The 27082-nt window shown below is 47.7% G+C and overlaps 1 protein-coding gene across 3 annotated transcripts; it reads right to left on the minus strand.

The window, feature by feature from the left end:
* Positions 1 to 564: 564 nt before the first annotated feature.
* GPAT4 (glycerol-3-phosphate acyltransferase 4) lies at positions 565 to 26627 on the minus strand. 3 transcript variants are annotated; one of them, XM_079989005.1, is made up of 13 exons: positions 26487 to 26627; positions 12828 to 13594; positions 9126 to 9195; positions 8746 to 9043; positions 8320 to 8394; positions 7065 to 7154; positions 5596 to 5689; positions 4717 to 4832; positions 4422 to 4477; positions 3902 to 3987; positions 2420 to 2548; positions 2239 to 2318; positions 565 to 1184 (listed from the first exon to the last, which is right to left on the minus strand). In XM_079989005.1, the coding sequence occupies exons 2-13, from the start codon at positions 12990 to 12992 to the stop codon at positions 1076 to 1078; spliced, it is 1368 nt and encodes a 455-aa protein (XP_079845131.1). In that variant the 5' UTR covers positions 12993 to 13594; positions 26487 to 26627; the 3' UTR covers positions 565 to 1075. The 3 variants fall into 3 exon arrangements, with proteins under 3 accessions (XP_079845131.1, XP_079845132.1, XP_079845133.1); XM_079989006.1 differs by lacking the exon at positions 26487 to 26627 and adding an exon at positions 26224 to 26394; XM_079989007.1 differs by lacking the exon at positions 26487 to 26627 and adding an exon at positions 17525 to 17605.
* Positions 26628 to 27082: the final 455 nt, after the last annotated feature.

Below are 27082 nucleotides of genomic sequence, written 5' to 3' on the forward strand. Positions count from 1 at the left end.
AGCCCTAGGAGGCAAAGCACAGGGCAGGGATGGAGCTGGATGCAAGGAGATGGTCAGCGCAGCACCTCAGAAGTTTTCTCACATGGCAGAGAAGACTGCTTCTGACTCAGGGCCCTTGACTTCAGTATCTTAAACTTGAGTCTGCATTAGCAGATGTTAAAAACCAACTTTCTTCAGAGGCCAGAATTAGCAGGGGTTGATGTGGGTGAAGCTCAGGCCACGGTTATATGTGGCCTCTCCCTGGAATGGGCAAAGCAGAATTCCCCACCCAGGGTCACACCTTTTCCTACTATAGTGGTGATATTTTCTGTGTCCCAAACTGGCCATCTCACTGCCCTCTAACAGAGTGCAGCCACTTCTGCACCCAGCCACTTGTGTCCAAGTAGGACACGGACACACACACACACACACACACAATGCCAAAGAGGAAGGGGAAAGGCCTTGTACCTTCCTTAACCTGGCACTTCTTTTAAGGAGGCCCCTTCCCAGTTTTGAGAGCCAAAGCGCTGCACCATCTTTGCAGTTCCATTTGAAAAACACCAGAGGGATTATTCAGCACAAAGCTCCATCTCTATATATTTTAATTAAAAAATGCAAAGGGACCCTATACAGTCTCAGTCAGTTCTCTTTTTTGGGGGGGGGGGGAGAGAAAGAGTGAAAAGTCAGAATGCAAAGAGGACAGAGCCTTTCCCTGGGGCTGCAAAGGGCAGAGGAAGCTGCTGGGGGCACCTACGACAGGCAGCAGGGGCTCAACAAGTCCAGCTGCTCTTGCAAGCACAGCAGCTTCCAGTGCAGGCACACATGCACACGCACACACTCAGGCATTCTCCAGCACCGTCACACAGATACAAAATGTGGGGCAGCCCATCCAGCCACTCCCATTGTGGGAAAAGTTCTCCACTGTGGCTGTCTAAGCAGCGAGCCAAGCCATTGCAGCTGAAATAAGGCCTCTTGCTGATGAGCCTCTGGGCAGCACCACCTTGGCCTGGAGCGGCAGCTCAGCCAAGAATGTGCTCCAGAAGGCTGGGAGGAGGTGGAGGCTGTCAGTCCTGCAGCAGCCCCTGCTCCACGAAGCTCAGGAGCGGCTTCGGTCTTCATGGTTGCCCACAACCATTTTGCTGTAGAGCTTCTGCTGCTCTTCCTTGAAGGTGTCCTTCACCTTTTCCCTCTTCAGGCCTCCGTCCCTAGAAAAAGAGAGAGAGAGAGGGCAGACGGACAAGAAAATTACTCCCCTGTTGGCTAAAAGCACCAGCGTGTAAGAGGGAACGTACAGCCCTGGCAAGCAGGAAGGGAAAAACTGCACTTGCAAATTCTACTCACAGCCGCTGTGTGCAGATTTATCATGTGGCAGTGCTAAGGAGGGAGCCTCAGGCGCATGGGCTTACCCCACCACAGCCAGCGCCTTCAAGGCTGCTTGGCCAGCCCCACTCCCATAATCCATCCACTGTGGAAAAGGCTCAGCAGCGGCTGGCTGCAGAGACGCTGCAGGCTACAGGCAGCTAGCTCTTTGGGTTGCTGGAGGCTCAAGCCACAGCTGAGGCCAGTGTCCATGGTTCTCCCCACCACAATGGTCTTTAAACAGAGAACATCCTACGCAGGCTGCTGCCAAACATGGAAACATTGCTGAAGTCTTTACTCTCCCTATTCTTTTCCAGCTTAAAATCAACCTCCCCACATCTTTTAAAGGTGAAGGAGGCTTCTTCTACTGGCATACAGCTGATTTGGAGCTCTTAAAAATGTAGTAGGAAGAACCATGGAATTCTGCATAATTATAGAATCATAGACTTGGAAGGGACCTGGAGGATCATCTGTTCCAAACTCCTGCAATACAGGAATCTTAACATGTAGACTGAGCCCAAGGAAGCCATAGATTTAGCCAGGATAGAGTCCCATCCACATCCCAACATGGCTGTGACACAGAAACTTAGGAAGTTGCCTTATACAAATGCAGACCATTGGCTGATCTAACCCAGGAATGTCTACCCTGACAGAGGCTCTCCAGGGTTTTCAGCAAGGGACATCTCCTGCCCTGCCCACACATGCCTTTGGGGACTGAACTAGGGACGTTCTGCAGATAAGGAAGATGCTACTCTCACGGCCCTTCCCTGAGTGGGCAGAGCTCAGAGGTAGAGCTATTGCTTTCCAAGCAAAATGTGTCCAGAGCACTGGGCCAGGTGGACCAATGGCATGACTCCCAGCTTCTCCCCATCCTCCCGATCCATCAGCTTCAGGACTCACCACAGGAGATCCACAAGACCCCCTTGCCTAGCAATGGCAGACTTCACCCGATTGGCAAACTGCACAGCATCTTCATCAGGCTAAAAAAGAACAAAGGCTGGTTGGAATTTGCAGAAAGGAGCCTGGTGGGGATGGCTGCCATTTCTCTGATAACAGCCCTACTCCAAGTTCAGGTACCCACCTCTCTGGTCATTGGCGGCAGGTACCAGACACTGCAAACTATAGCCCAGCTGGTCATCATCCTGAGCAGATAAGTCACCATGCCGTATTTGCTGCTGTTAAAAAAGGCGTCTCCAAATTGGGGGTCATACTGAAGGACAAAAGGAGGGGAGGGAGGGGAAGATAGAGAACTCAACACCTCCTGAAAGCAAAAGAGGTTTATGCCACATTCAACACACAGCAAGAAATATGCCTGTAGGAACTGCCTTTCAATAAAGGATTTCCATTTATGATATTTGCATCCATAGAATCATAAAGTTGGAAGGGAACTCAAGAGGCATCTAGTCCAACACTCTGCAACTACAGAATCTCTGACAGATGTCCATCAAACCTCTGTCTAAAAACCTCCAATGAAGGATGGTCCACCACCTTCTGAGGAAGTCTGTTCCACTGTTGAACAGCTCTTACTGTCAGAAAGTTATTCCTGGTGTTTAGTCGGAATCTCCTTTCTTGTAATTTGAATCCACTGGTTTGGGTCCTACCCTCCGGAGCAGGAGAAAACAAGCTTGCTCCCTCTTCCATGTGATAGTCCTTACAATGTTTGAATATGGCTATCATCTCACCTTTCAGTCTTATTCAAGCTAAACATACCAAACTCCATCAACCCCTCTTCCTCATCAGGCTAGTTTCCAGACCCTTGATCACCCTGGTTGCCCTCCTCTGCACACCTTCCAGCTTGTCAACATCCTTCTTAAACAGTAGTGTCCAGCTCTTCCTTCAAGGAGCTCAGATCAGTTTACATGAGATTATCCTGTTCCATCCTCACAACAACCCCATGAGATCAGTAAATTAGGCTGAGAGAGCAACATGCCCAGTTTTCACTGTGGGAAAGTCCAAGTGTGGGGAACCTGCAGATGTTGCTGAAGACCTAGAACTTCCTTCATTCCTGGCCACTGGCCATGCTTGCTGGGACTGATGAGAGCTTAAAGTTCAAGAAGGGCCATAGGTCCCCACCCCAAGGTGTAGAGCAATGCAGCTGAAATTCCTCTGTCTGTGTGCCATCGTGCAGTGGCCTGCTTTACCCAACTCTCTACATGCTCATGCAAGTTTTGAATGTGCCCCAAACAAATTCCATGGATCTGAAATTTAGTCCAAATAGGCATAGGCTAGTGGGGAATTCTCCTATGAAAGTCCCGATGAATAAATGGGGATCACTCCCAATCATTCCAAGGTGGCTCATCTACAGAACTCCCCAGTGGTACGTGTCCAATGCAAAGCCCAAGAGTAAATACTTTCAATGGCATAACAGGCTGAGAGGTTGTGAAAAGTTGCAGGGCCTGTGTTGCATAGTACAAGATTCTGGAACCTCTTGCCAGAAATTCCCAGGGCTTCTCAACTCTCCAGCATTCCTGGCTCCATACAGACCACAGTGGCATTATCCTCCAGTCCCCAAGGCCTACCTAGCAAGCTTCAGGGTGCTTTGCTCAATGGTAACAGCTCTCACCTTGATAGCAACCGGATAAACAGTGGCACCAATCTCAAAGCTCCCTTTCTTGAACATCATCACGGAAGTGTTGTTGATGCAAGTGCCTGTGAAGAGAAATGGCCATTTCTGTAGGAACAGGGATCACCAATGGTGGGACAGAGGACTTACCCATGGGGGTGGGGTAGGGTGGGGAAGCCTGTGTATTTGTGAGAATGCGGCATAAATCAAGGGCATAGCTTTCAACGAAGTCTGAGTGGCACATCCAATTTCAAACAGAACGTATTTTCAGTGGTGAACCATACCAAGCCAAGAAGTTGTGGGCCATAGAGATGCAGGGATAGAGTGGCCTTCAGTCTCTACCCACCCAAGTGGCTGCTTTCTGTTAGGCACTTGGAATTCAGGACTGTGAATCCCTCCAGCCTTTACTTGCCTCTACAGTTTATATGTTTAATAGGATGCTTTCATCCGTCCTGTGGCTGGGGCACCATGACTATAGAGAGCCCTGGGACTTAACCCTTCTTCCTTAATTCTTGCTTACCTTCAGGGAAAATAAGGATGGGCAATTTATTTTTATCATGAGCATGTTCAGACAGCCTGCAGGTAGAAAGGAGAGAGAGAGAGCATGTGTGTGTATCACTGAGAGGTACATGCCTGGCTGATCCAGAAGAAGATTCCAGCAGCCCCAGCAACCACCAAGCAAGCTCCTCAACTTCAAATCAGCCAGGTAGCCAAGTCTGTCACCAGTCAGAGCTGCAACTCCCCAGACCATACGCAGCACAACCCACAAGCCTTGCCTGCTGGGCATATGGAGCAGGGACAGATTGTGCACCCACCTTTTAGCCACCAGGTGGCGATCCTTCACCTCCGAGCGTTCAAACCAGACATGGGGACAAGCCTTGACCATGGCCCTCTGGATTACCCCCATGAGCCCCCCATGGACCTGGCCCACCTGAGGAACAGAAAAGAGGTCATAGGTCAGTCAGGGTGTGGGGGGAGACTTTGGTTCAGCAGCCTCCCATTAAGACAGCCATGCCAACATCAAGCAGCTCTACTTGCAGAGGAAGATACCTTTGTCTGTATAAAACTCACCATCCCGCAGGAATGCCAAGCGTTAAGGAAGGTGAGAATGTGGGACCTGACTGCTACCCACCCATCATGGAATGTGGGAGACACCTGCCCTCCCTTTGTCCAAAAGCACAGGGTCCTCAGGGGGGGCTGCAGAGGAACACAGGCCTCTCTTGGCTAAGAAGCTCAGGAGTGTGCAAATAGCTGCAGCAGACCACCCAAGCACCTGACATTCTCCAGAGACCACCAAGGGCGCCAAAGGATTCCCCCATCTGCCTGCAGAGGAGCTCCCAAGGTTCAGGGAAAAGGCAGGAGCAGCGAGGATGCTCAAGGAGAGTTCAAACGGCCTCCACACTCCTATCTTATGACTGTTCCTTTGAGTGGTGGGCACATTGTAGCAGCATGAACAGAACATGCTTCCTCCCCATGGCTGTTGGGAGGGGCACATTGACAGATTGGTTTAAAAACAACCCAGTGCCACCAATGCTGCCTGACAGAATTGGGCAAAGGCCCTGATTTTTCAAAAACGAATACAGTATTTTCAATAAATGTTATGTTCAAGAACCTTCTGCTGCTACACAGTGATCCTCCTCACACACACACACACACACACACACACACACATGCACATGGTTCTCCATCCTCACCATAGCATAGTAACCATCACTGGCCAGAATTATGACATCAATCGGGGACGTGTGGTTAGCCACACAGATTCCTCCATTGCGGGGTCTGTTTTCCCTGAAGTTGGGAAAGAAAAAGAGATTAGCCAAAGAAAAAGAAAAAGGTTGAAGCCAAAGAAAAAGAAAAAGGCTGAAGCACAAGCTCAGCCTGTCCTGGAAAAGCATTCAGCAGGGGGCCTCCTTCCATGTGTCCTTCTTCCCCCAATTTCTATCCTTAAGGAACAAGCGACCTCAATGCCCTGCCACACAGATAATGGCACAGTTCACACACAGTAGATACAATCAGGTTTTTATGTGTTCTGAACTTAAAAAACAAACAAACCAACAATCCTGAAGTTCTGAGTCAAAGAAACCTCAGATCTATGACCCATATAAATTTTATTAATTTGTGTCCCATGTTTGCACAATGTATTCTACATTGCTAAACATGTCATTCTTGGGGACAGTGGCAGATGACACTGATTATCCAGCTCAAATCTGGGTTTAAACCTGACTTTCATAACTAAATAGGCCTTGGTTGCCCCTGTATCAGGGGAGTACAGCTCTGTTACTATGACTGAATCTCTCACTGGCTTTTGAGACCACTGACCACGGTGTTCCCCTGAGACTGACTCTGTGCAATGGGCACAGGGGTTCTATTCCTCCCCACGAGAGGAGCACTTTAAGAGTGTTCATTCCCTGGCACCTGTGCTAGGGGGTTCCACAGAGCACTATTTTGTAGCTAATGCTATTTAACCTCTACGTGAAACCACTGGGAGCGGTCCTTAGGTGTTTCGGAGCACAGTGCCATTAGCACACGGAGGACATGCAGCCCTAGTTCTCCATAGCATCAGAATCAGGAGAAGCTGTGCAAGCTCTAGGCAAGCGTCTTTAAAAGCAGAGCAGGAGGAACCTGGGAAGTGTTGGGACAGCATCTTTGCTGATGAACACAGCTTATGAATGGTTGAACCATGTATCCAGTACTTAGAGCGGATACTGAGGCCGTGAGCCAGGACACAGAGAGTCATCAGGCACCATTGCTTTTGACTTTCACATTTCTCTTGAAGACTTTCTAATGTCAACAGGCCTATGCAGTTGCTTAAAATGTCCCTTGAACAGCCGGTGATTTTAATAATAGCTTTGTTTTGCTTCTGCGTGTTTCAGTGTTGCTGTACAGATGTTTTGCCGATGCTTTATTTAAGAAGACATAAGGAGGAGCTGTAAAGGCACTGATCGTACCTTCTGACTATTGGGATTCTTGTTCAACCACCTTCCTGGCTTCTCACATTATCAGGCATTCTTTTTGCAGCCATAAGATCTAAAAACTTGTTCTCTCCTCTTTCTGTTTTTTTAAAAATGAAAGCCACAGAAATGCAGCCAACACACAGGCCCCAGTCAACATTCCCCCTTTTCTGGGCATGTGTACTACAACCTCCCTCCCATCCCCTCCATACCGGTGGTGGTAGGTGATGATAGCTGTGAGAGCTCGCACACAGATCCGGTAGCACATCAGATGAACGTGCCTGCTCAGGAACTCTTTGCACCTAAAGGGCAAACACCTGATTAAATTGAAAGTTGTTGTTGTGGCTATTCATTCATTCATTCTCCACCCTTTTCCCTAATAGGTATTCAGAGTAGCTTGCAGATAAAATAGGAACAGCTAGAAAAAAGAAAATAACAACAACTACTGTATAAACCGTAATAGAATGCTTAATATTAAATATTAAAACTATGTGCATATGTTTATTTTAAAAATCTATTAAAAACACACTATCACAATGGCTATAGCATAGAGTAACCATCTATGTCTAGGTGCCCCTGCTTTCCTCAAAATAGCACTTACAAACCTAAAGAAAAGAGGAAGACACACATCTCCAAATGGCCACATACCAGGCAACCTTTAGCACCTCCCTCTGGAAGCAGCTGGCTTTCAAAATCACCAACCAGATAGGACTACATGAAGGAACAGGTGGCAGCATGGCTTTAAAAGAGAAAACCGCAGCCATCCTTTTCTTCTGATGATCCCCTGATGAGAAACGACGCCAAATCCAATGACAGAAGGATCCTGCCATTTTCCTGGACTGGTGGCTTTGGTCAATGGGCCCACTTTTAAGAAAGGGCTGGAGCCTGCCGTGTGAAGCCTGTGCAACAGCAGCCCTGTGGCGGGGGTGCTTCCTCACAAGTTGCTTTTTGCACAAGTTGCACACATGCAAAAAGAGGGAGATCTCAGGGAAGCCCCCTTTGGACTGGTGTGACTCAAGAGGGTTGGGGTGAAAGGCAGAAAGGCTAGCCTTCTGGATATACTGATAAGCTCTGACCTTTTAGTGAGAATGGCATCATCTTAACAGAGTTCTATTTTTCCTTTGCTCTGCCTTTTTTTTAAAGATTCTTGCTCAGTTATTCAAATTTTCTTGAGATGCTGAGGGCAATTCCCCCATCCCACCACCCAAATAGAGAAGAATACAAAAAAAAAAGTCTTGCCCACTTTTGTTCCACGTTTAATTGCCCGAGGGCAAAATGGTGATATGAAGGTTGAATCAACAGAGCCTGACCAGAGAGACAAGAGCAGAAACAGGGAGTCCACATTTAAATCCATTAGTTTTCCTCTGATGTTTGCTCCTTAATCCCAGTACCCGAAGCAAGTTAAGAGTATTTCAGCACCTGTTGCCAGGTGGTGATCTTTGTAGGGGTCCACTATTGAGAACTCACCTTCCGTTGGGCAAATAACCCACCATGGTTGTGCCAGTCACCAAGAGGCTAATGCCAGTGAAAGCCAGAGCTACCCTGCAAGGGGGGGGGGGAGAGAGAGAGAGAGAGGAGAACCCTGAGGAGGCAGGACCACCAACTGCACTGGTACCCCAGCCACTAACATAGTTCCACCATGGGGCAGGCACAACATGAAACACCCCCCCCCAAGCTTTCATTCTGGAGCAAGTGGGGAGGTTCTTCCAGATGTTGCTCGGCTACACTCCCATCATCCCTAAGAACTACCCCTGCTGGCAGGAGCAGATGGGCATTGATGACCAACACTGGCTGGAGGGCCACAGGTTCCTCATCCCTGGACCATAGGGAGCCCCGGTTGCGGTGGGGCCATCACCCAGCTCAGTCTTTCCCAGGAGAGGCCCCAGGCCCTACCTGAGTGGCAGGAGGAAGCAGTAGCGGATCAGGACGCCCAGGCCCCAGAGGACTGTGAGGCGCAGGCTGATGTAGTGGAAATTGTAGTTGGTCCTGCTCAGCAAGTTCCAAGACTGCAGCTCTTCGGCCGAGAAGCGCTTGGTCACCTCATCATCCATGATGGTCTCGATGCCCTTGCGGCAGAAGTAGAAGATGTCAGAGAGTTCAAACTCGGGGGCATCCAGGGCCTTGTTGCTACCACTCCGCCGGATCTCTTTGATCTCCTCCTCCAAGGAAGTGGGCTCCTTTGCAATGATCCCTGCAGCAGACACACAGTGAGGGGAACGAAACCCGCCACGCACCCCCTCCTCCCCCAGAGAGACGGCAGCAAGGCCTCTTACCATTCACATAGGGCTTATAAAGCGGGTGCCTCTTCTCTTTGGCCCCACGCTCAATCCTCAGCGTTGCCCACTGCAAGACAACAGAGTGGAAAAAGGAGAATCCTACCAATCACACACAACTGACCTGGAACTCACTCCTGTGAAATGTGGCAAGAGACACTCACACAGATGGCTTTCAAAACAGCTGGACAAGTTCAGGGAAGAGGATGGGTGGACCAACCACCAGAGTGAACACAGCGGAGGCTGGTCCATTAGGGTGAATGGGGAACTGTCCCACCAACTTCAGTCTGCTCTTAGCCACCCCTGGACCAGCCTGCCTACAACCAAGTCAGCTTCCTCCTTCTCCATCCCCACTGCCTCCACGTTGCCCTTGTGGAACTCGGCAAAGGAGAAGGATGGGGACAAAAGTAGACTGACTTGGCTCTGGCTCCCCCCTACTAGTTGCCTTCCTGCCTTCTGCCCTACCAATGGGCAACAGTCACATCTCCATTTAGTAGTTCACGGAGATAAACAGGGGTGGCCACTGGCTTCATCACTCGCTTGTCAGCTTTCTGGATGCTTGGTTGTCTGTTGTTGGATGAGGAACAGGACAATGGGCCCTTCGTCTGCTCCAGGAAGCTCTCTTAGGTGTGCAGGAAAGCAACCCCCAGCAGCCTAAGCTGGTAAGACTGCGAGTGGCTGGGATAGGACCTCGGAAAGCCACTATGGATCAGGGTGGGCAGCACCAGGCTAGGAGGAGCAGCGACTTAGAGGAGAATGAACAGGACACAAGGCTGCTTTGCCTAGTGGGGTTTGTTGAGTTCCCTGCTCCGACAATGGCAGACCTGGCCCCTCATAATAAACAAAGGCCTGTCTCACAGGCAAACAGGATGCTTTCACTGGTTGCTGGTTTAATCTGGTTGTGGATGCCTTTCTCTGGCTGCAGTGCCTGGTTTGTATTGCCTGTTTTACTGATGGCAATTGAAATGCTAGTGTTGCTTACTGATGCTTGTAATCTTTCTTTCTTTTTGGTAGCCTGCTTCAGATGCTGTCCTCTCAGAAAAATACAGCCCATGAAATGCTTAAAATAAATAAATATATCCGAATCAAATTCTGGGAAGGATGGGACTGGAAAAACAATCTGTGGACCTGGATCATAACAATAGCAGCCTGTGGAGGCTTCCAGCCCACGAAGCGGGAGGCCTGAAAAATAGGAAAGGGCTGGTCCAGTCAAAGCTTTTCCAAAGCACGGTATTGGCCCGAAAATAAGCCGCACCTGAATATAAGCCACAACTTTTAAATTGGAGCGGGGTGGGGATACCTGAATATAAGTCGTTCCCTTCCTTGCTGCTCCTGGCTGCATACTGGGTGTGTGTGTGTGTGCTCGTGTGTGCTGCATTGTCAGCAGCCTTTCCCCTTCCTCGCTCTCTCCCTTCCCGGTCTTGGGGGAGGGGACGGGGGACTACGCGCAGGGCGGGTGCCACTGTTTGCCCCACGTTCCTGGCTGCATACCGTAAGGTCACGAATATAAGCCGCACTTTAACTTTTCACGGTTAGAATTGGGGGGGAAGTGCAACTTTATTCAGGTCAATATGGTATTTGTTGAAATAAAAAAGCAAATCCTTGGAAGTTCAGGAAAGGGAAAACCATACCTGCACACACATCCTTTCTCCAGCTGACTTGGAGGAACAGCAAGAAGCCAGCTTAACCCAGTCAGGGCCAGAGCTCTGCTTGTTGTCTAATGCCCTTGCCAGCTCTTGCCTACTTGACCTCTGGAACTGACATGATGCACGTCAACATGGCTCATGTAGGCACACCACATCCTCTTTGGCAGATTGATGCAAAACGGGAAGTGCCGCCCTGCCCTGCCCTGCCCCTGCTCCTGCCCACTCACCACCCCCTGCCCATACCTGCAAACGCAGCCACATGCGCTGCTGGGCACCGCCAATTTCAAACAAGATTGGGCTGGTTTTTGGTGAGATCTTGTTCAAAATGGCTGCAGTCTTGCCTGAAATTGGCGTTGTTGGTGGCAGTGCTTCATCACTGACGGAGGCAGTGGGGCACCCCCGGGAGTGCCGCCTGGGGGGCTTCTGCCAACTGAGGCAGTGGCCTCACCCTGCCCAATTGCTGGGCCAGTTCTGGGTTCACGCAACCTAGCCAGGCAAAGTTCTCCCTGCCCTGCCACCTCCAGTGCTCCTAATTTTCTGCCCCAACCAGCCACAGAACAAGACACAACCCTGGGCAGCTTTTCAAGTGATTGCCTGAAGCCAGCCTCATTTCCCCCTTATGACCAGGTCAGCCTCTCCCCTCCAAGGCACCATATACCCACAACTGGACTCCTGGTTGCCTTCTGTTCCTCCTCCCTGCTGCACTGGTACACAGCTATGGACTAAAATATTCAGGGCACTAAACTTGCACCACAGGCCCACACTCCTCCTCGATCAACAGGCTTTTTCTCCACCAAAGTCCAGTGGAGGAAGCACACAACCATCTCTCAGGCTGAGAACACTGCAGCATTTCTTGGTATGGTTCTGAAATGAGGATTCTAAAACTGGTTAAGATACGCTTCTCAGAGTTCAGAAGAGTCTGCCCAAAGCTTCCTCACTGAAATGAAGAGAAAGCTGCAATAGAGACCCACATGCACTGAGCCGGTGTAAGCCCACAATTAAGCAGGGTTAAGCAATTCAGAAGAGGGTATGCAATTGGACATGCGACTCTCTTTGAACCCCTCACTTCTAAACATATGTTTAAAAAGACATTTAAGAGCATCTGTTGTGTGCGCCTGTTACCAACTCAGGTGAAATTGAGCTCAAATGGTGATGATGTGGTCTACTGCAGAACACTTTGATTTGAAATCACTTTAGAAATAGTAAATGTAATGCTGAAACCAGCTGACAGAAGGGCTGGAGAGAGACAAGAGAAGGAGAGAGGAGGGTGCGCTGGAACCCTCAGCATGTTTCCTAGATGGAGTTAAGGGTATGCCTGTGCCAGCCCAGCACTTAAGAGCCTGGCAGAATTAATGATCAGAAAGAGAACTGGAGCATAAAGGCCCACGGTGTGCATTTAGGTTCCAGGAGATGTGGACCTCAGGGAAACAAAAAAATTACGCAGAGCAGAGGCACTTTCATTGACTGCTCTTCTCTCAATTGCTAAACTCAACATGATATATGATTTGCTTACGCGAGCACAGTTGCTCACACAGCTGCCCATCACGAGCAGAGTGGGGTGGGGGGGGGTCTGCCTCCCAAACCAATCACAGCCCATATAGAAAGTGATCTGGACGGTGTCAGAGGGGAGCTTGTGCCCACTCCTCCTTAGGGAGACCCTTTTGTACAAGGTGGTCCACAAAGCCCACTCTTAAAACTCTAGAAAAACTGACGGCAGTGCTAATGGGCTCTTTGACCCTGCCCTCTGATCTGGAAACTCTCTCCCCTTGCTGATGCATGGGGAAACTTTGTAGTTACTTATTTAGTAGCACTTTGCACCTGCTCAGGGTCATCTTCGTTGACTCCAACGTCATACGTTCCAGGGCTAAGTCTTGGCATTGACAACAGCTGCTAGAGCCAGCCCTAGAGCAAATAAAGCCTTGCCTGAACGTTGATTGCTAAGCCTGCTGCTGTCAAAAAGCTCTGAGTCACCCTGACTGCTGACACATCCCATCCAGTGGAGGGTATTAATTCTTGCTGCCTTCAACTCACAGCAACATCAGGAATTTTGACTCACCTGGAATATCTGCAGCAGGGTTCTCATGTAAAGGCGGCGGATGCCAAAGGAAACTCCAAAAATGGCTGGCACAATGATGAAAACCAAAAGCAGAGTGAAGAGTACGGTCAGGGAAATGCCCAGCAGGTTAACCACCAAGCTATCAAAGGGCAGTAGTAGAAACATGGCGAGCAGCAGGCAAAGCGAGTGTCCTGTGGGATCCTGAGGCAGGCAGAGAGAGGATGCCTGGGCAGTCAGCCAGTTCTTGTGTCAACCAGTGGCAACTTTGTGTGTGCAGAAGGTCCCTGGCATTTCACAGGTGCCATTTCAAAGTTCACACCCTTCCTCCAACAGTTGTGGGGTGGTGAGGAACCCCCATGATCCAGTCCGGAAACAGGCAACAGAGCAAAGAGAAATGGCAAAGGCTTAAGAGTACGAACGTCACACCAGGAGTGCCACAGCAAAGTGTACCAAGGGCAAGGAGAGATGTGCTCGGGGGCAGCTCCCAGGAAGCTGCGAGGATGAAGCCCCTCTGAGCTGTCAAGGGCATGAAACGTCTCTTTGTCAGGCTGAGGTGAGCTCCTTTTCTTGCCCAGCATTAGGAGGAAAGCCTGGTGGGCTACAGAGCTAGAGCTCTTGCCACTGAGACACAAGGGCCAGCTCCGAATCTCTCATGTAGTCTGTAGCAAGTGTCATTCCAAGGGCGTCTGGGATCAAGTCACAACTGGCAGGTGCTTCCTCTTCTTTGGAAGATGCTGTGAGACTGCAGCATTCACAGATCTCAAACACTAGGGGAGGAAAGAGAAAGGGTCAGGCACACCATGCCACTGAAATATCAGAACAGGAGAGGGGAACGTAAGATAAAGGGAACAGAGTTAACCAGTTCCAGGACAGCAGCGAAGGGGAAGCTCGAGTACCTGGGAAGGATCAACTCATCCTGCCAGTCAGATCTGTGTGTTGTTGACAAAGTCCACTAAAGTTACTACAGTGGTACCTCTGCTTGCAAATGGGATCCATTCCAGAGGCCTGTTCGCAACATGAAAAGAGTGCAACCCGCAGCGGCGCGTCTGCGCACGTGCGGGTTGTGATCCGCTGCTTCTGCACATGTGTGTGACGTCATTTTGCGGCGAAACCCAGAAGTAACCTTTCTAGTACTTCCGGGTCGCTGCGGGACGTAACCTGAAAGAACATAACATGAAGTGGACATAACATGAGGTATGACTGTAGTCCACAAACATTGCTCCCAGCTTGTCTGATTTGTGGTCATAAAAAGGAAATGAATAAGACCTAACTATTGGACAACTTCCCTGCCTAGTTGGCTACAGGTGATTCTGACTGGCGGAGGTAACCAAGCAAGAAGCGATTTACAAGCCTAGCACATTAACATGCAACTATTTTCAAAATGAAAGCAGTAACCTGTGAAGAGGGACAGAATGTGTTCTGAAATGGAACATGTTCTACTTCTTTATTTTCCCATGGGTGTGGGTGTGTGAGAGAGTGAGAGAGAGAATATTTCCTTTTTCTAAAATTGAACTGTTTCACAAAATAAGTAAGTAACTTAATGAATGGAGACAACGTTTATTTAAAAAAAGACTGCTGTAGCAAACAGGATGCATCTGACAAAATGGGTGTGAGTCCATGAAAGCTTATCCCATAATACAACTGTTAGCTTTTAAGGCACCACAAGATTCTTTCCTGAAAATATTTATTTATTTACTTACTTACTTACTTATTTATTTATTTATATGTACATTAATGACACACAGAGAGATGTTCTAAATACAGGAGTCCAAAGTGTCTAAAATTGTAAAACCTATCTATAAAGGCAATAAAACAATACTATATCATTTGTAACACTAGAGAGGTCAGCCATCAGCCTTTCCCAAAGAGCCAGGTTTTAATTAGCTGGCAAAATGAATATTATAATAATAATAATAATAATAATAATAATAATAATAATAATGTATACCCTGCCCTCCTCAGGGCGGCTAACAACAAATAATAAAAACAAGTTGATTAAAATACAATTTAAAAGATTAAGATACAACATTAAAACAATTAGGGAGCAATCTCTTCATAGGAGGAGAAAGGAAAAAGAAAGAGGGGGAGGAAATCAAACTGATTCTGAGCCAAAGGCCAAGTGGAACAACTCTGTCTTACAGGCCCTGCAGAAAGAGATCAGATCCCACAGGGCCCTGGTCTCAAGACACAGAGCATTCCACCACAGGAGTCAGTGTTGAAAAGGCACTGGCTCTGGTTTAAGCTAATCTAACTTCCTTAGGGCCCGGGACCTCTAGGGTGTTGCTATATATGGACCTTAAGGTCCTCTGTGGGGCATACCAGGAGAGGCGGTCCTGTAGGTACGAGGGTCCTAGGCCATGAAGGGCTTTAAAGGTCAAAAGCAGCACCTTAAATCTGACCCTGTACTCCACCGGGAGCCAGTGCAGCTGGAAAAGCACTGCGTGAATATGCTCCCATGGCAGAGACCCCGTGAGGAGCCTCGCTGCAGCATTCTGCACCCGCTGGAGTTTCAGGGACAGCTTCAAGCGCAGCCCCGCATAGAGCGAATTACAGTAGTCAAGCCTGGAGGTGACCATTGCATGGATCACTGTGGCCAGGTCAGGGTGGGAAAGGTAAGGGACCAACTGCTTGATGCAGCGAAGGTGGAAAAATGTCGCCTTGGCTGCTGTTGTAATCTGCGCCTCCATGGAAAGGGAGGCGTCAAGGGTTACACCCAACCTCTTAACAGAAGGCAATGGCACTAATTGGGCCCCCACAAGAGAAGGGAGTTGGTCCCTCATCCCCATACCATCCCAACCCAGCCAAAGGACCTCTGTCTTTGAAGGATTTAGTTTCAATTGGCTCCCACGAAACCATCCAGCCACAGCTTCCAAACATCTGGTCAGTGTGTCAGGGATCGAGTTGGTATGGCCATCCATCAGCAGATAGTGCTGAGTGTCATCAGCATATTGGTGACAACCCAGCCCAAAGCTCCGCATAATCTGGGCAAGGGGGCGCATAAAGATGTTAAAAAGCATTGGGGAGAGGATTGAGCCCTGCGGCACTCCACACACCAAGGGGTGGCGCGATGACATCTCCCTCCATCCCATATAGCATGGGAAGCCCCATGGACTTCCTTGGAAAAGGCTTTCCAAAGCATTGGTACCATAACGCAAAAGGATCTGCTTCCCAAACTCACCCCCTGCCTGTACTTCAGTGGTGGCAGATGAGCAGGACTTCAGGAGCTGATCCTTGTCAGGGCAGATGAGCCAATGTCCCTTAAGGTACCTGAGTCCTCTTGGAATCAGGCAGCCACCTTCGCTGTCTTCCTTTTGGAGCCTGCTGAAGTCATTCGTATTTAGACAAGCCTCCCAGGTGTCTAGAAAGCTTGTATGAGTTTTAATTTGTTTAGTCTATTTTACTGTGGCTTTAATTTTCTGTTTGTCTTAAATTATGGTGTAATTTTTTTAGTGATAATTTTATTGTTTTATCTTTCTGTAAACCACTTTGGAGTTTTTTCTACAATCAAACAGTAAAATTTATGAAATAAATGAATAAATACAGAGGCAGGCAGATAGACAAATACCACATGCATACATATATATAACCCCAACATGCTAAATCAGATGCTAGCTGAATTAGGGCATCATAAAATTTCCATGTCAGACTCTTCCAGAATACCTGGAATGTATTGTAATGGAAGTAGCATGCATCTGAAAGGCTTGGCCATTCTGAATCTAAGGGAGCACTTGATTGTGTTATACTGCTGAAGCAAAGAGGTAGCAGGGGTCAGCAAACTTTTTCAGCAGGGGGCCGGTCCACTGTCCCTCAGACCTTGTGGGGTGCTGGCCTATATTTTTTGGGGGGGAATGAACAAATTCCTATGCCCCACAAATAACCCAGAGATGCATTTTAAATAAAAGGACACATGTAAAAACACACTGATTGCGATTTAGAAGGCGATGGGGCCAGATCCGGCCCCTGGGCCTCAGTTTGCCTACCCATGAGGAAGATGGACCTGCTTGAATGGGAGACCACTGGGAGACCCAGGAAAGCCTCTTTAACCTCTCTGAAAAAGCAGAGTGTAACAAACACTAATTAAAAACACTATTACTCTAGCCCAGGTATCTGCCCATCAGCACTTGCAACATCAACTAAGCCTAGAGGCATGATGGAGATGCTACAACTCTCTCTCTCTCTATGTGAATTACTGTATTTTAATATTTTGCTTGAAGCCGCCAAGAGTGGCTGGGAAAACCCATCCAGATGGGCAGGGTATAAATAAATAAATAAAGTGGTGCCTCTAGTTATGAACTTAATTCGTTCTGGAGGTCCGTTCTTAACCTGAAACTGTTCTTAACTAGAGGCATGCTTTCGCTAATGGGACCTCTTGCTGCCGCTGGCGCACCATTTCCGTTCTCATCCTGGGCCAAAGTTCTCAACTCGAGGTAACTCTTCCAGGTTAGTGGAGTTTGTAACCTGAAGCGTTTGTAACTTGAGGTACCACTGTATATAAAACCCCTGACCAACTCTCCCATTTGCCCAGGATCCCACCCTGGCGGAAGCTAAGGACACAGAAGACCCCTGTCCCAGTCAGTTTGAACTGACTGAGTAGCTATTTACACCGAATCCAAAGCCCTGCCAAGGCCACAGACTCTCTTTCCAAAATTTGGAAACAGTCAAACAGTACTTTGCTGCTCACTCAGAATTTTACTCACAGAAGCTGAATAGAAGTCACAGAGGGAGGTGGTGAAGAACCGGAGCTTTAGCCCAGGAGACTGTTTATTAAGCAACATCCAAGGGGTGGTTGCTTTTTTTCGGGTGGGGGCGGAGAAACAGAAACAAGAGGCTCCAGAGAGAAACTCACCACTGGCTGCCCTCAACTGGAACAGTGTATGATCTTGCATCACCAATGGAATGGAACTGCAGTCAAGAGCATGTACGCCCAGCTGGGGTGTGTAATCTTTGCAAAATGTTCCAAGAGATTCCATGGTTCACGCTGGGAATGACGAAATGGCTTCCTCCATGTGGGAAGCAACATATCAGAGTCAAGAGAAATCACTGCCTGAGGGCATCAGCCTGATTCTAAGTAATTGGTAGTGGTATAAAGCCATTTGTATGTTTCCCAAACTGATTGACCAGAAATGTTCACCTGATACAAATAAGCAGGAAAGCTGACTCAAAATTATTTTGACTGAAATATGTTAATCACAACATCATCAGAACGTTGTGGTCCCCAAGACAGAAAGAATCAAGAGTGGGTAAACTTCCAGAGACATCAAGTTTCACTGTCCCAGAAAATCTGCATAGCAGATTTTCTTTTCTTTTTTTTTAAATAATTTTTATTAACCGGCCAATCAAATCAAATCACATCACATAAATTCCAAATTACAAAGCCGAATTTTAAATTTTGTTGAGGGAACCCATATTTCAAGATCCGAAGGGGGATTCTGATCATCTTCTTGCCACTGCATTAATGTCCAAATCAGTCCAAATAAAGTTCATAATTCTATCCAGTCTTATCTTGCTGTTTCCACATCACATCTTGTTCATATATTTTCTCTTTTTTCTTTATGATCTCTTCTGATAGTCTCCTTAAGCCGATAAACACCAATAATAATCCTGTGTGAATTTTTCCGTTCTTCCAATCCTCAAATCGAGATGGTTTCCATATATCATCACCTTCATAGATAACAGCGCTCTTTCCATCATTAATTACAGAACTGTCGTTCTTAAGTTCCACTGAGGAGTTTCACCCACAATATAAAAACAGCTCTATTTCTCCTCTCAGACTTAAGTCCTCCGACAGAACTTCCCAATATGGCGATGAAATTTTTAACTGCGTCATTCCAAAGCCCTTATACATTCCACGCTCTTCTTAAAACATGCTTTGGTTTGAAAGTTTATCTCCACACAGCCTTAAATCCACAGCTTAAGTCCTTAAAACGACATTTCTGACTTGTAAGGGGGGGGGGATTCTTGTTTAATCACATAAGGGAAAGAAAGGAAAGTTTCCCCCCCCCCATCAGTCTCTTTGCCATACCGAGTCTTGGCGTATCTTCTCATGATTTATACTTGTTCCTCCAACTCGTCTTGTTTATCAGAGATCTCTTCTGTTAGCAGTCTTTACTCCCCCTTCTTCCTTGAAATATGTGCATTCGCTTCATCCAAATTGTTTCTTTTGAAGTTCTTGCAGCTAGTGGCGCGGATGAGAGACGGCGTCCAGGAGCGCAGAAATCCCACAGGAGGGCATTGTGCCTAGTGCCCCCATCCCCACAAATTTGGGGGTGGTATAGGGCACAGCAGGCAAGGGCAGTCCCCCACCACAATCCTGGGGGGGGGTAGGGAGGCTATTTACTTCCATCACAGCCTCCAATTTACCTTGTGTGGGTTGGAGAGATGTTATTGTCAGCCATCTTCTGATGCGCCCCTAGTGGTCCCCCGCTGCATAGCAGATTTTCAAGAACAGAACTCTTCAGCAGGCAGGTCTCAGCAGCATTCTGTGCAATTCAAAAACTCTGCCATATACAAACAGGGGAAGGAAGCAAAGCAAGAGCAGACAAGAGCAGGATGTGACAATGATTAAACTCAGACATATTCACTTCCATCACAATTTTGGCTTGCAGAGCTGGAAACATTTTCTCACTGGTAATTGTAGACTTAAACAGCAATGCTTGCTACCTAGGTTCCTGTTGTTGTTTTACATCATTATCTGAAATATGCACTGGTATCAGAATAGGTTCTGTTTCAAGTAATCTTCCTTCCAGATTGCATTGCTCAGGGCTCAATAAAATAATTCCATTTATCATCAAATAACCACAAATACATATCATTGTTGTACTACACAACTGTGGCAGATAAGAGATAGCCTACAAAGTTCTCCCCATCATGCTCATTAAGAGAAGCAAGGGAAGTGGTCAATGAAATTGAAACCTCAATGGATCACATTAGCGGTCCCTAATGAGTGAGGCAGCAGTGATATTATATCAACATGCTCACTTTTGTAACAATTAACCTATGGAGTTCAGTAGCATCAAATGGGATGACATGCACTGGCTTTAAAAGAGAATGGTTTATTATTCATTTATTTTAGGTATCTAACATTTTCACAGAGTGGTTTACATAAACATTTTCCCACAATAAGAACCAGCAACTATTTAAATAATAAAACAGAAAAGACAACTGTTTCTTTTGGAGAAGCTGCTGCAACTTCTTCTCGGCTTCCCTGAGAGCAAGATGCTTGAAGAGCCTCTGTGATGGCAGGTGTGGGATGGCTACCACTGGACTGCTCCCAAGCTCTTATTTGCTTATTATGCTCAAAGGGATTAGATTAGCCTCCAGAGAGTGAGCAATGATAACCAAATAGAAGGGATAATAAATAACAAGATGAAAGATGAACAAATATTTTTTAATAATTCCAGTGGCATCTTTAAAGATCAACTAAATATAAGCTTTTAAGGTATGAGCTTTCGTGTGTAAACAGAAGGGGAACCTCTGGCCCTGCAGATGCTGCTGAACTACAACTCCCATCATCCCTGGCCATTGCCCATGCTTGCCGGGGCTAATGGGAATTGTAGTTTAACAACAACTGGAGTGCCAGGCCATACAAACAGGAAAAGGGCATCAGGTGTCTGTCCTGCTTGTGAGCATTCAGAACATCTGTCAGACCACAGCTGTAAACAGATTGGTAGACTAGGGGCACCATAGATCTGATCTAGCAAGACAATTCATATATACAACAAACTGCACATCATTTGGAGCAAGAGACATTCAAACAGGAAAACCATTCCCTTATTTTAAGTTTTCCCATCTGTCCATAAGCTTTTTTTCTAATAGGTCCCTTAAGAACACTGTATAACATTTAGATAGTGCTTTTTGCAATGCTCCCCATGGACATGCTAATGCTCTACTGGCAGGGGAACCAGAAGCAGAACCTCAGGAGCCAGAGGGAAATGAAGGACACCTATGGGAGAATATGGTCCTTCAAGTAAAGGTAAAGGGACCCCGACCGTTTAGGTCCAGTCGGGGACAGCTCTGGGGTTGCAGCGCTCGTCTCGCTTTACTGGCTGAGGTACAGATTCCGGGTCACTTGGCCAGCATGACTAAGCCGCTTCTGGTGAACCAGAGCAGAGCACGGAAATGCCGTTTACCTTCCTGCCAGAGTGGTAACCATTCATCTACTTGCACTGCATGCTTTCGAACTGCTAGGTTGGCAGGAGCAGGGTCTGAGCAATGGGATCTCACCCCGCCGCGGGGATTTGAACCGCCAACCTTCTGATCGGCAAACCCTAGGCTCTGTGGTTTAACCCACAGCACCACCCGTGCCCCAGTCCTTCAAGTACCCAGGTCCAAATTAAAAGGGAGGACTCAATGGCACTATTGCCCGGGGGGGGGGTGGCATACTTGCTTTCTGCCCCTAGTGACCAAGCAATTAAGAATCAAACTTGCCCGTCCTGGATCTTGGTTAAATTCTGGTGCAAGGCAGCATAGAGAACTGACTTAAAATATACATATTTTATATGTGTCAAAAATCTGCATGGGTTTTTCTTTAGAAAAAAAAAAACCCTGCAAGAGCTGCCAAGAAAGGAATTGAAAATATGTGAGGCATTTCACTGAAAAACTAGATGGATAAGGCAGCACCTAAAATTTCAGCCCCCCCCCCCCAACAGCTCTGGGCAGCACTAAGCAGGATGAGCTCCAAAAAAATCTTATATGGCACATATCAACACCTCCTTCACTGCTTATCTGTTCCATTTGGACTCCATATGCCTTTTGTCTTCCTTTTAAAAATAAAATAAATAAAATCCACGTATTACTGTCAAAAACCAAGGTGTTAACCTGGGAAGCTCCCTCTTTCCTCTCTTCCAGCATGATGGTGAGGGCTTGCCCAGAAAACTCCAGAATGAGAAAACTAAGGAGTTATCCTTATGCTATAATCCTTACCCCACTTACCTGGGAGTAAGCCCAATACGTTCAATAGGACTTACTTCTGAACAGATATGGCAAGGATTGCAGTCTTTAGTTTTCTAACTCTGGGGTTTTGTGGACAAGCCACCAGTCAGATGCAGCAGAATAGACTTCAGCAGAACTATAACCATGAGTGCCAACTTGCCCCTGGGGCCGCGGGTGGCATGCAGCGTGCATGGCCCTGGCACTAACATTTGTGGGTGCCTGGCCCTTTCATGGGTGCTCAGGCACCCAGGAGCCCAGGGAGTTGGCACCTATGACTATCACAACATTATCTTCTAAAAAGACCACCTTCAAGGCCGCCTCAATTGAATTCCTTAGAATTTTGGAGTTTATGAGGAGAGGCAGATATGCTTTGGGGAAACTCCATACAGTGGTACCTCAGGTTAAGTACTTAATTTGTCCCGGAGGTCTGTTCTTAACCTGAAATTGTTCTTAACCTGAAGCACCACTTTAGCTAATGGGGCCTCCCGCTGCTGCTGCGCCGCTGCTGCGTGATTTGTTCTCATCCTGAAGCAGAGTTCTTAACCCGAGGTACTATTTCTGGGTTAGTGGAGTCTGTAACCTGAAGCGTATGTAACCTGAAGCATATGTAACCCAAGGTACCACTGTATTCTGGGCTAAACTTCAGTGGGATTCAGGGAACCTGATGAACAGCACAGTCCTATGCAGCGGTCCCACAAAGCTCAGTGGATTTATTTCCTTGTAGAGTTTAGGACTGCAGCCTTAAAAGCCTTAAATAATTTGCTTCACCTCTATCATTCCTTGGAATCCAGTTTTGGACATCTGCACCTGCCATTTCCCATGTTGCTTTCTGTGGGCTCTTAATGTTCAGCTACTGCAATGACCTAACTTTAACCAAAGGAAGTCCTTGTTTGAGTAGCTGTCTGATTTATTACACTGCAAAGTCTAGTTTTTATTCTTCTGGTAAAAGCAAAGTCAGATCCTCCTTGTTTCTGTGACCTCCAAGGTACTATCCTGGTATGCAGTCACATTAAATCAAGTAAAAGCCAACTTTCGTTAATATAAACAAACCACAAACAGTAACCAAGACTTGTTCTTGGCTGACCTCTCATGGTTTGCTTAGAGGACAACAAACATCAGGGATATTATGGCAAGGCAGACTATGGCCTGTTCCCCAGCAGCACGGCAGCAGGGGAGGAGCACAGCAAGAACTTTTCAGCAGAGGCACAAGCACATGGTTCACTTGCATCAATTCAGTTTACTCTTACCTATGGCTTCAAGTGATATATGAACTGGGTCAGTATGTGAGGCAGGATGCTGGATAGGTCTTTGGGTCTGATCCAGCAAGGCCCGTCTTATGTTCCTGTTTAGAAGAGTCAACTGACTGGTTTGGGACCAAAGGTCAATTTAAGCAAGAGGCTTCCCGACTATCTACTTTAACAGAGACCTTTCCAGCCTAACTGGTTTGCTAATGGACACTCATACATCTGCCATGGAACTTGCATATATTGCAGGATGTCTGGGGTGCCCTACTTCATGCAGGTGGCTGCCTGAGCCTTGCCAAGAGGCCATGTGAACTGCCAGGGGGCCTATCCATGCACTGCAACTGCCCAAAGCAGCAGATTGGTAGGAATGGAAAGCTATCTTCCAAGGAAGCTGTTTGCTGGTGATAGGACTTCCCTGTGTTTTGATCATGGGCTACTTCTGGACTTTGTCTCACATTGTATCTGTGTTTTGCCATGGGACTGTGACCAGACCTTCCATTTTGGATTGCTGCTGTAGGTGGATGTGGGGCCGCTAGGTTTGGTTTCATCCTGACAGTAAGAGCTGTTTGACAGTGGAATTTGCTGCCAAGGAGTGTGGTGGAGTCTCCTTCTTTGGAGGTCTTTAAGCAGAGGCTTGACAACCATGTCAGGAGTGCTCTGATGGTGTTTCCTGCTTGGCAGGGGGTTGGACTTGATGGCCCTTGTGGTCTCTTCCAACTCTATGATTCTATGATTCTATGAAGCAGGAGAGCAACCAATTGCACTGAAATCCTAAGGACACTTATTGGGGAATACTGAACACAGTGGAATGCTACTTCCACATAATTATTCATAGGTTTTAGCTGTCAAGTTACTTGTCTGACTCGATATTCCTTTAGGAAAAGCTTACCAAGCCCCCAATGGTCTTCTACCATGACTTACAGACATGTACTTCAGCCTTTCAGGGAAGGGAGGGTTGTTGTTGGTTTTTTTAAAAAAATGCTCTCAACTATGGATTGAAATCTAGGGCCACTGGGATACTATAACCCCTGCCTCCTTGGAAGAACATATTATTATTAATTATTATAATGCAGGCCATGTTTAAGATTGGCCCAAGACCTGAAGATGTTGAGAACTTCATAGGGTGGTGTGTCCATTTGCACACATGCAAATGGAGTATCTTCAATAAATCTCCAAACATCATCCTCATTCCCACAGTTTGTAGGTAAAGAACATCTACCATGGTGCACAAATCATTAAAAAATGTGGATTCCCTGACCATGCTTGCTACCTGGGCTTCATGCAACTTAAAAATGTATCATCATTTTCCTGCAGTCAACAAGTTCCTGGCATTTACTTTAACACATTTTTTACATAAGCACACCTATATAATGAGGCTGTCACCTGATTAAACAGTTGTTCAGAAAAAGTATGATTGTTTTATCCAGTTTTTACGTGACGCACACATGTCACAGCAGGCATCACCTTAGAAGACGCATTATCTGCTAAGTGTGAGAGAATCCTCCTTGCTGCTAGTAGATTTTGGAAATGCTTGTTTCTTTAAAAGCACCACAACCAACCTGCTCCCCAGTGACTTGCAGGCATCTCACACTCTCACAATCCACTTAAATTAAGCCACTGTGAAGCCATAGCTCAGCAACAGAGCATCTGCCTTGAAAGCAGAAGGTCTTGGGTTCAATCCCAGGCATCTCAGGGTAGGGCTGGGAGAGACTTGTGCCTGAAATCCTGGAGAGCTGCTGTTAGTCAGTGAATATTGTCTGAGAATACTGAGCTAGATGGACCAATGGTCGACCCACTGATTTTACTGAGAGGAAAGTATGAGCTACAATTGTCCTCAAAATAAGCCACACTGAACTCAGTGGAGCTTCCTTCTGAGTTGATATGCACAAAATTGTGTTATAGAGCCACATTCATACACACACTTCCCTGGGGGTAAGTTCACTAAAAATGGTGAGAATTACTTATCAGTAAACAACATATTCATTCCTTAGAAAGACTTTACTCTAATACATATTCTAATGTATAATACAGGCCAACACACACAAGTATACAAGCACTCGGTTCAGCACCTGAAATCCTCCTGCCAGCTGAGTTTCCATGGGTGGATGCAAGGAACAAGGCCTTTATGGCACTGACGCTCTGGATTGTCCTCACTAGAGCAACTCGCATGTCTCTACCACATGGACAGCTGATATAATACTGATACACACACACATACACACACGCACATATATATATATATATATATATATATATATACATACATACACACACACACTATGCAAAGCCTACGCATGGCTAGCCTTGGGAGAATTTGAAAGACTGCTGCTCAATCCTACACACCTAGCAGTAAGTCCTACTGAACTCAAGGAGATTTACATCTGAGTACACACGTATAATGTATAAAAATAAGAAATTATCCAAGCAGTGAATAGAAAGCATATTATGAAGCATAATAAGAACAATTACAAAACATTTTAAGCAATCCTTTATTATACTCCAGCCTGCATTTGGGTGCTTTTAACTGAAGTTTTATCTGCTGAAGCTATCTTATTTTAATAATTTGTGAACTGAACATTGCTCATTGTTTACATGGTTCAATTATATGCTGTGTTTTAAGTGTGCTGTAATTCACCTTGCAAGTGGCTTTCAACCCTGAAAACTGGCTAGAAATCCATTAATTAATTAGAATCTTTTTTTCCCCTTTAACAAACTAGCACCACCCCCGTACATGGTACTAAATCACCTACACGCACATTGTATTTCATACACAGGGTGACTGACATCAATCATCATGCAAGTCAAGAGCATTTGGCATCAGTTCTGGGAGGGTGTGGAGGGGAAGAGGGAAGGGGCAAGCTGGTGGGCAGTAATTAATAATGTAGTAATTATGATTAACAGCAAGAGAAACTAATGATTAATGTCATAGGCAGTGGTTTGATTCGATTCCTGTTAATAACCACAGCAGACCAGAGCTATGTTGGCTCATAAGGGGAAACCGTCCCGCAGCCACAGCTGGGCAGCACCAAGGCTCCCGCTTCCCAGGAAGGCAGGCGCAGGAGACGGGATGCTGCGGCTTCCTGCAAGGCGTCGAGGGGCCAAGCGCTGCCCTGGAGGCCCCCAGGCCCAGGCAGAGGCTGCCCCTGCGGGGAGACAGGCGCCACGAACAGATCGGAGGTGCGAGGGTTGGAGCCGGGTTCAAATCCCGCCCGCTGACCTACCTCGCAGGGCTGTTCTGAGAGACACGCCCGCCCGCCCGCCCGCCTTCAGCAGAGGAAGAGCGGTGTACACGTGTCAACGTCACGCAAGCCTGGCGCCGTCACGTGTGAACGGCCGCCCCGCTCTTCTCCACGCGCTCGCCCAGCCGCCCCGTCCCAGGCGGCCCGTCAGTCGGCCAGGCCCGACGGAGGCGGCCGGGGAGGGAGCCGGTGGGGGGGTCCTCCAGGGAGGGGGCGTGGTCTGGCGGAATGGGCGGGGCACTCACCTGCCTTGGCTCGCTCGCGCTCTGCCCCTCCCCCAACTGGTCCGGCTGAGGTGAAGGAGGCGCCGCCGCCGCCGCCGCCGGAGCCAGGAATCGCGAGCTGGTGCGCCTGCGCGCACAAACCGCCGCTAATACGTCACAGCGTCACCAGCCGGGGAGACTCGCCGGCGCCGATCGCTCCGCCCACCAGGGGCGCCCTCGAGCTCCGCCTTTCCGCGAGGCAGCCAATCGGCGGCAGCTTTTCCAGAAGTGCCGCGAGCGTCCAATGAGAACGGCGCTAGGGTTGAGGGAGAACTGACGGAGAAGGGGCGTCCTATTGTGCGCGCGCAGCGCGTCGAATAGTGTTCCTAAGCCAACCCCCCCCCCTCCGGAGGACACGTCATTCTCCCGCCGCGACGCAAAAAGGTGGGCGGGGCGGAGAGACGCAGCGCGAGGTTTGCGCAGGCGTCGCAGCACGCCCTTCTCAGGCCCGGCTGTGGTTGGGGGGGTCAGGGATGGGGGGAGTTGTAGAGGGGGAGGGGACCCTGAGGGTCATCTAGTCCAACCCCCTCACGACTCCGAGATGAAGAGTCTCCTGCTCTCTACCTGCTCGCTAAGCT

Source organism: Podarcis cretensis, assembly GCF_951804945.1.
Source record: "Podarcis cretensis genome assembly, chromosome: 8".
Classification (NCBI taxonomy): Eukaryota; Metazoa; Chordata; class Lepidosauria; order Squamata; family Lacertidae; genus Podarcis; species Podarcis cretensis.